Source organism: Cynocephalus volans, chromosome 9 (genome assembly GCF_027409185.1).
Source record: "Cynocephalus volans isolate mCynVol1 chromosome 9, mCynVol1.pri, whole genome shotgun sequence".
In the NCBI taxonomy this organism is placed as follows: domain Eukaryota; kingdom Metazoa; phylum Chordata; class Mammalia; order Dermoptera; family Cynocephalidae; genus Cynocephalus; species Cynocephalus volans.
Window position 1 is genome coordinate 89,496,132 of NC_084468.1, and position 9,659 is coordinate 89,505,790.

A 9,659-nucleotide genomic window follows, 5' to 3' on the forward strand; every position below is an offset into this window, starting at 1 on the left:
ATTTCCTGTCAGCACTTTTGGGAAAACTTAAAACTTTTGCCATTATTAAGAGACAATTCCTTGTATTTTGTTAAGAATCCATTTCTTTCAGAACTAAATTAGACTTAAGAACAAGATTTATACGATTGAATCAGCACTATAAAGATAGCCCTCGCCTTGAATCTATACTGAGCAACAGAAGAAACTATCTTAGGGGCTGAAAATGAGGGCATGATGTGGAAAGCAAGGAAGATAAGAGCCTTTATAAGAAGTTTTAACTTAAGACTCAACCTCAAAAAGCCTTCAGAACCTAGCAAAATATAAAGATTCAGACCAATGATAGAGGCTAAAACGAAGTACAACTAGCTGCTCATTAGGGAAACAATAACCTCTGTGTTTATATAAAATAAAGATTTAGTATAAAATAAATAAAAATTTGTATTGACTTTAACTTTGTTGGCAGCTGGGTGGTACATTAATGTTACAAAATCTCTATATACCATATATAGATACAAATGTCAAGGAAGGAAACAAACTTCTCAGAAATGTATGGTTAACCAGAAGTTACGTCAAGAAGGATGTTTGGCAAAAAGCCTTTAAGATTCGAACAATTTCATAGAACTCTAGACTTGAAGCAGACGGAAGCATCCCTTTAAAACCTATTTTAATTTGCAAGTTCTTGGACAAATACTGAAAGTTTCTTTTCTCTTAAGGATTAACAGGTAGGCACTGCACATTACGTCTCATTATATCACTGACAAGGTATTAACTTCCTGTTTAGTTATAATTATAGGTGAGACAAGTATGCTTGTTTATTAGACAAGGTACTAAGAACGGCTTGAATGAGTAACACTACAATTTTCTTTCTTCAGATCACTACTGAAGGTAAATCACTTAGGATTATTCAAAGCTGTTCTTTTGTAAGCATTATGTGAAACTGGCATAGACAAAAGCACATTCAGGTTCTAAGTTTTCATCCATGAAAGCAAATAAGGCATTTCATTGATATGAAAAATAAAAATTAGCAGCAGTCTAGAGGTAGAAAGCAACCAATTATACATTAGCCATGAAATTATAGCAAGATTAGGATTAAAGCAAGTATTCTATCCTAAAACAAGTAACCAACAGTGAATTACAACTGAGAGCCCTCAGGACAAATAGAACAAATTCACCTATGAAAAGGTCTTTGAACAATACGAGATTATGCTGAAAGTACAGTTGGAAGATAAAAATCAGATGTTTAAACAAAGCATAAAATACTCCCCTGAACTTTTCCCCTCCCCACAAGGCTGAGGGGACAGTTCTGAGAATAAATTTTATCTAATTACGTAAACTGGCTAATAGGATACTTAATAAATGTATCCGTTCTTAATTATAGTGTTCGATTTTGAAATAAGATCATCATTCTGGTAAACAAGACCAAATCAAGACCATAAACTTTCTAATTAAAGAATGAAAATAGTTTAATTTGCTAATTTCAAAACACTGGTTTGTTTTGGTAAGCGGAATTAAGTCATTATAAAAGACAAACCACACTGTTATCGACAAAATATAGTGCAGAAAAGATCAAGACAAATTTGTCTTTAATAACAGCAATAAGCGAATGTGATATATGAATACCAAGATTTCCCTTTTAAATAAGTATTTCCCTTACTAGATTTATATTCTTGAAAAGTAAGTTGTACAAAGTGACAAACACCTATTCAAACATATGACTGTTCCACTCAAAGCATAGATTCTCATGGGTAATGACAGTCTTCCTCATTTTTTATCCTCTGGAACTAGACTATGCCTAACACACATTATGACCTCAGTTAGGTATTGATTAAATGATTGCCCCTGTATCTGTGGTTCTTAACCAGAGAGGGACTTCAGAATCACCTAGAGAACATTTCAAAATTAAGTCTGCTTCCAGAGAAAATGTTTTAGTAAGTTTAAGACCCCATGTAGCTATATCCTTTAAAAATTCTGAACATTCTGATATACAAATATAACTCATCAAAACCCACATACATAGAGCTCGATACTGTAACAGCAAGGTCAAGGGTTCAGATCACTGTACTGGCCAGCCACCAAAACAAACAAAAAACCACACACACAAAAAAACCAAAACCCACATACACAATATATAATACACAGTCAGCGCTTATTATATATACTAACAAATAGAAAAATCTATGAAGAAAAGAATGAAAAAACCAATCTAGGATTTGAGGATTTAATCTGAAAGATTTATATCTGAGTTAAGAACCTCATTTCTTCTTTAACAGAAAAAGATTATAGCAAAATACTTTGGAGAATCCTCAAGAATTGACTGTATATTGGATAATAAGGGGCACCTGAACACAGGAGTTAATGTATAAAGCTTGACTGAGCAATGCAGTGACAAAAGTAGTTTATCCCGTTGCTAGCAAGCGTATTCAAGTTTACATTTGTATGAATAACAATAACTAGAATTAACACTGCAGATGAGTATGATGATGAAAGAAAAGCATTTAAGTGTTAGAGTCAACCTTTTTCAAATTAAACAAATACTAAAGTCAGTATACGATCAGCATCCCTCAGTCATATAACTGTCCTACATACTAAATTAGCTGGCTACAGACAAACCTTGAGGACCACAAAAGAAACAAAGACATAGTCTACCAAACCTATAGACTCAATGGGGACAAGAAGTGCATTTTGATCTAAGATAACCCTAGCAGTTAACTGACACACAATGGTTTCCAGTCCTTGAAGAGATTACCCAAAAAGAATTAAGTTCACTACTTCCAAGACATGTATTAACTAATCTTAATTCACAAATTAGCTATAACCCAAGAGTAAAGCTAAATCCCAATTATTTAAAGATGTGAAGAAAGAACACAGCAGCTTACTTCAGGTAGCAAAAACTAAAACATGTACACTCTAAAATAGGAATTGAAATGGTTCAAAAAAGAACTTGAGCTCTTGAGGCAGGCTTTCTGATTTGAATCTCAGCCATTTATTTACTAGTTGTGTGACTAGACAAGTAACTTAACCTCTCTGTGCCTATCGTCTTAGCTGTTATTAGTAGCAGGCAGTATTACATGCAAAAGAAAACCTAAAAGATAAAAATGCGCAGTGGTTAGGGAGCACACACTCTGGAGTCAGACAGCCTGGTTTCTGGGTTTCTAATCCCAACTCTGCCACAATATGAACCTGGGTGTTTTTTTTTTAAAACCTCTCTGTGCGTAAATTTTCTAATTTCAAAATGGAGATATAATTGTACCTACTTCCTAGGTTTGTTACAAGATTAAACGAGTCAGTATAATTGTTTCAAACAGTTCTGACACACTGCAAACAACGAAAACACCAGCTATTCTTTTAGGCTTGGTTATATAAAGTTCTCCTCAAATGTCCCCAAAACATATGTACTGCAGTCATTTTGTTTAATGGGAGTGGCCCCAAAACACCAATCAACTTGGAGTTCTGCTTTTTTCAATCTTATTTAGTGGCCCTATTTAAGACCATACTATAGCTTGTCCAAATAAAGAATCCAGCAAAAAACAAAAGTAAGGTTGTTCAGTCAATCTTAGTAGTCAAACAAAAAACACTTAAGAACATAAACTAGAAAAAATGTATAAATTCAAAGGCTTGATCAAATGAATCACTAAAGGTTAAAGTATTCCAATAATAAGAACTTCGGTGAGAATACAGAGATAGCTCAATATTTGGAATTTGGGGGTTTCACACAAGAATAAGTTCAAAATAAATAGGTGCATGACACAAGAAATACCATATTGACACCAATGGCTACTTGACCCCTTATTTCTAGAACAGAGGTGCAATATAGAGAATATCTACTACTTCAGAGTTGTCTACTCACTAAGATTCTGTTTGGATCTGGGATGTGTTTTGTTAAAAGCTTCCTCATGTGATTCTATCAGTAACTGCTAAAAACCAAACCACATATATGTCAGAATTTTCTATAGATTGAATTTATAATATCCCAAACAGACACTGGGTTTTCCAATTTGGAAAGGGCTTATACGTCAAGTCTTTGCATTACATAAATCTTCAAAATATTTACAACAGAAGACAACCTGGTATCACCTAAGAATGCTATTCTAGAAATCAAAGTTCTTCAGTAAAAAAGGTTTTTGAGGATTTAATTGTGATATTAAGATAGCAGTAATGGCTATTAGAAGTATCATGTGCCAGAGACCTTTCGAAACCACACATTAACCCATTTAATCTCCAAATAAAAACCTAAGAACTTAGAATTTGTTTTGTTTACTGCTGCCATCCGAGTGCCTGCAACAGTGCCTGGTATGTATTAGGCACACAACTATTTATTGTCCATATACAACAAATACCCATCTTACAGAGGCACATAGATAAATTTGCCCAGAGCTAGAATTCTAACTGGAGCACTTCTGCTCCAATGTTCACACTCTTAACCATTATGTTATACTGCCTCTCTAAAACTTTTAAATCATGAAAGTGGTGTCACAGAAGCTGGGTATCACCTGTAAAAGAAAAAAAAAATCAGTGAGACCTTCCTTTAAAGTGTGCCATTCCACACGAAATAAAAAGCTGTGGATTTGAAAGTATTCCACATCCTAGGGGTCTGAACTAATTCCTACAGATAAAAGGTTTTGATTTGTTTTCGATTTGTTCTTTGTATTAAGTATGCTTAACACACAACTATGCTTTTCCAATGTGCTGCTGGCCTTCAAAGTAGTCACAGAAAAGTGTTATTATTTTTAAATAATCCCTTTTACTTTAAGTCTTCTATGCCTAAAAGTTTTTTTTCCTCTCCTTTTCCATCATCTCAAAAACACAGATTTAAGTATTTCACATAAACCCACAATGACAATGCAGCAGCGGTGGTGTAAAAAAAAATTTCAAGATTTCAGCCTCAATACGTGAAGAGTGAAGAGTTATACCCTCATCTTTCACAAAATACCAGTTTGCCAAAAAAACTCCAAAATCATATCTATTAAATAAATGCAAATTATGCAGCATCAAGTCTATTTTAGTAAAGCCAAGTCTTCCCCATTCCCTCCGTAAACTGTTTTTAAAAAGTAACCTATCAAAACTAAAGTTTCTAACCTACAAGCTCTCCTATTTTCTAGTAAGGCTGAATTTATTCCATTCCATGACATTTTTTTCAAGTTAGCTGTAAGTACTCCACCCTCCTCGATTGTGCAAGAACCAAATCCACCACACAAACACAAGTTACAAAAAAGGGAAATACAGTCTGAGAGTTTGAATTTAGGTAAGTCTTGAGCAGAGGATCTTAGAGCAGTTCACAATCTGATGTAAAAGTAAACGTTTAGCAAAGAATATTATTTCATACCATTAGGAAAAGTGATGCCGGAAAGAGCCTGAACCAGTTAAAGCAGCCGCCATCTTAAAATGCAGAATAGAAGTTAGAGCAAGAAAATGAGACTAAACCACCGGAGGTGGAGGTTCCGCTCGCCCCCGAGCTTCGAAAAATCCCTGCCTTCTTCCAACTTAGATCAACAATTTCCTATTAAACCACCTTGTATGTAAGGAGCGAAACAATTCTCCCCGAAGGTGTTATTAAATCGGCTGAGGCAAAATAGGTACACCTAGCCTTTACTTAGTGTCCCCCCCCCCCCCAAAAAAAAGAAAAAGGGAGCTTCCAGAAAGCTTTTACATCAGTTCCCTGTGCGCCTCTGATATCTTCGGGTGAAAAGCTGCAACTACAAAACATAGGAAGTGGCAACATTGTGTCAGTCCAGCTCCTCCCAAGCCCACTTACTCTTGTGTAACCTGCCCAAGAGTCCATGAAGAGTTTCTCACCAGATTCATTTACTACCCTTCAGCAGCAAGACTCCCTCCCCCTCCGTAAAGTTCGGGATCGGCCAGATTTTTGACCTTCCCTCCTCTGAGTTTCCCACCTTTCTTCCCCCCTAGAAGGCCTTAGATCTTACAGCTAAATTTTCAAGCACCAGGAATAGGAAGTGCGGTGACATCTGCTGGAGCGTCTCTCAGCAATTCCAACCCCCAAACGGAATTAACACTTCTTTAAGAAGCAGAAAACCGAGGTGGCTTAAGTCAATCCCTCCCACCCCCAATCTGCATCGATTCCATTTAAACACACTCACGATTAACACGTCACTTGCCACAAGTGTTCTCTGTTCCCTAGTTTTAAACCTCATTTCTTTAGATAAAGTACAAACCGCGTTCTCCATTCCCCCAATAGAAGAAGGGACCCAAGAGGAGATATGTTCAGAACTCTACTTCCCGCCCCCGCGCTTTCCTCCGGGCCTGAGCCTTGTTTTCCTCCCACAACCCCATTCTCTTCAGTCCCCATGGGTTAGTTACCTTATTAATCCGTTTCAGCGCCATAGTCTGTGCTTTTCGTCTGGCTCCTCGCTTTCTCGGTGTGTGTTCAAAGGTCCGACCAGAACTCTTGATTATCCAGGCGCCGGGGAAGGATTGTCTCTTCTTCACACACCGGCTCCGCCAGACACAGGCGCCTTTTGCAAAAACGGAGCAGATCAGCACTCGCAAAGGCCCCGGAGAAACCCTGATGAATCCAGGTCCCTTAAAACGGTCGCGATCCGGGATGGATAGGATGGCGTGGCAAAGCCGCCAACAGCCTCTATGCCGTGCTTCGGCCCGAAGTGGGGGCAAGGGTGACGGGAAGAGCGGAGGGGTGGCTCTAAGTTTAACTTCCCGGCCTCTCAAAAGGAAGAGACCGGGGTGGGAGAGGAAGAGGCGTAGGAGAAAGGGGTGGGTGCGGGGCAGGGTCCGGAGCCGAGCAGAGGAGGAGCCGGGGCCTAGTCGGCGCTATACCGGCGTCACTAGGGCAAAGAAAGGCAAGGGGGGAGGGGGAACCAGGAGACTCCGGACTGACGCTGGGCTTCTTTCGGTTTCTGCTCAAAGGTGCGGCCGGGGAGGGGAAGGAAATAAAGGAAGAGACTTAATATGTGTTGCTGTCCCCACAGCTAAAGCTATTCTGTGTCGCCCCTGACGCCACCGTACACTCCGCCTTCCAGCGCGCTCCCGAGCGCGCCCGCCCAGCCACCACCACGCGCTCGTGCTACCCCTGAGAATCCAGCTCAGGCGCGAGGACGCGCCCATTCCCCCTCCCTCTTAAGCAGGAGGCCCCGGCTTCTCCAGCTTTCCCACCCTACCCCACCCAACAGGCTGGCCACTCAAGCCACCCAGAGCCGTACTTCCCCTTCCTACCCCGCCGGCCAGTGGGCCAGCCTCCCTTCCCTTCCCCTAGCCGTTCACACCCACGCGTACAGAGGGGCCTCGGCCTCCTCCCCGCGCGGCAGCTGGTGCCTCCCCAGCCCTACGGGGCTCACGCGCACGACACAGCCACAAGATGTCCGCTCTGACGGAACTACTGCCAGCTGCCACGCTCCGCCCCTCCCCCCTCCTCCTGCCTCTTCACCGCTGCGTATCAGTCCGCCGACGCCGCTGTCGCGAGCACTGGGCGAATATGAGGGTGAAGGCAGACGGTTTACTTCCGACGTCCAGGGCCGAGTGAATCTGTGCCTCCCCTTTTCCTTCTCCTTTTCGGAATAGCACCTTCTTACTAAACAGACCGGAGGCTGGACTGGGGGAAGGCGGGGGACGGAGGCGGGCCAGGGCTGGGGGGGAGGGTACACGAGTGGCGGAAACCCTTAGACTCAGAGAAGCATCGAGAACCGGAAGGAGACCATGGGAGGAAGGTAATGGAAGCAGCAGCTGCGCGCTCTTGCCCCACGCCCCTCCCAACAGCATCCCCCAGTTTCCTCACTTGGTATTGAGGCGGCGGATCTCGCGAGAATCTCGTGGCACGCTCACCAGAGCTATAGCTGTGCAATGACTTAAGAGGAGTTTTGTGCGCTCTTCCTGGCTGGGGCCCGCCCCCAAAACCACAAATTCTCGCGAGATGCAGTGTGGCACGGGCTCCAATTGGGGCCGACCGTGGCTGGGGAAGCGCCGCCCCTGAATGCTTATGTTGGTGGGAGGGAGAGGAAATGGAATTCCCGGACTGGTAGGAGTGCGAGCCGACACATCCTTCTTTCACGCGCCCAATCAGGAATGTGCGGTGGGAGGTACCATAGATTAATTACTGGATACATTTAGTCGAGGGTGGGCAGGGTTTTTGAGGTTTTCAGTGGAGCAGGTGAACCATATTCACTCGCTCCCCTCCTGGGTTGGTTAACCAGCGAGAGGAGGCGACCCTCAAAAAGGGAGCAGTAATTTTAGATAGACCTCAGGCTGACCGCTGATCAGCGCTCCCACGTGCCGAAATCTAGTGCATTTTTGACCCGAGAGGATGAGTACTGAAAAGAGCAGGTCGGTGGACAGTTCCTGAGTTATAACAGCCTCGGAATCAAACTCAGTTATGAATTGATTAGGGTAGAGAAGCGAGGGCTAGGGGCGGGCTGTCTACTTGTCTCTGTAAATAACCGCCACAGTCCTCTAAGGTTTAGGTATAGGAACAGGTTTAACATTTTAGTATCTTTTCTTTCCTCTTGTTGTTGCGGTTCTTAAGCCAGAAAGTGGTGAAATTCATAAAATCAGGTAGAGTTTTGGGTCGGGAAAATGCAGTACTTATTGAAATGGGGGAGGGGATTTATTGTGCGTAGGATGGGCCTCTTCAAATCTGCCAGGTGTAAAGTTGGAGAGGGCGATTTTGCTCGCTAGTGTATCCTTCAGACAAAAGATAGTTAAGACCTTAATTTTTAAAAGGAATTTAAAGGCGGGTAAGCACCGATCTGCTTAAGGTTTTGTAACATTCCTTAAATAACCCCACTTAGCAAAGTGGAGATCTTTAAGAATTACGTGGAAAAGTAAAGTGGTTTTAAAGATGTACTTAATTAAAAACATAATAAACAACACAACCTGTTGCAAGAAGTATTACCTAATAACAATGTCACAGGTCAGTGATAACTGGTTTAGTATATACTGTTCAAGTGACCATATAGTGTCACTTCAGCAATTAGTGAAACTGCTTCTCAAACTAGTGTCCATCGGAATCACCTGGGTTTTGTTAAGACTGCGGGTTTCGTATGCCAGGGTGGAGCCTGAGATTAGACATTATTAACAAGCTGGCAGGTGATACAGATTTTTCAGATCTGATCCACTGTGTAAGTAGCAGAGCCCTGAAGCGTTCACCTCATGGCCTACTGGACCTCTATGCCCTCTTCTTTCTCCCTGAGTAATCTTTCCTTTTTTTCTTTCTGCTAGCTAGCCAATTATAGTAGAAGCACAGGATTAGGCCTGATGATGGAGGGAAAAACCCAGATTTGAGTTCTTATTGTTTCCCATTTGTAAGATACTGGTCTGGTTACTTTATCTTTTGAGTCTGTTTCTTTACCACTATACTAGGTGTAATAATAGCTGTCCTTTCTCACAGGGTTATTGTGTGGTTCAAATGTCATAATGTGTGTGAAAGGATACTGTAGACTCTGCAGTGCAGTATAAAATAAGTTATTAAAGTAACCAGTCAGGCATTAGCTAGCCATAGTGTGAAATAAGTGTATAATAGTAATAAATACAAGGAATATTTATGGAACTTATCATGTACCCGATACTGTGCTTATTAGCCCCCCTTTACAAATGAAACTTATGCACAGATTAATATTCTAAGGTGACAGAGCAAATAAATGGCAGAAGTAGAATTTGAACCTATGTAGTTAACTTCTGAATATTTGTTAAATGAAGTTTCATATTGTCTCTTA

At 41.4% G+C, this 9,659-nt stretch overlaps 1 protein-coding gene across 4 annotated transcripts in view; it reads right to left on the minus strand.

Annotated features, from left to right (window-relative positions):
• The window catches only part of UBE2D3 (ubiquitin conjugating enzyme E2 D3), a 33,884-nt gene extending 26,068 nt beyond the window's left edge, over positions 1-7,816 (minus strand). Inside the window, exons 1-2 of one of the 4 annotated variants that reach the window (XM_063107811.1) lie at positions 7,727-7,816; positions 6,298-6,452 (exon numbers count right to left, since the gene is read on the minus strand). In XM_063107811.1, the coding sequence (XP_062963881.1) occupies positions 6,298-6,321 (24 nt within the window). In that variant the 5' untranslated portion in view covers positions 6,322-6,452; positions 7,727-7,816. Of the gene's footprint in view, positions 1-6,297; positions 6,453-7,167; positions 7,348-7,726 lie in introns of those variants that run through there. The other 3 variants (XM_063107809.1, XM_063107810.1, XM_063107812.1) reach the window with 3 other exon arrangements.
• Positions 7,817-9,659: the final 1,843 nt, after the last annotated feature.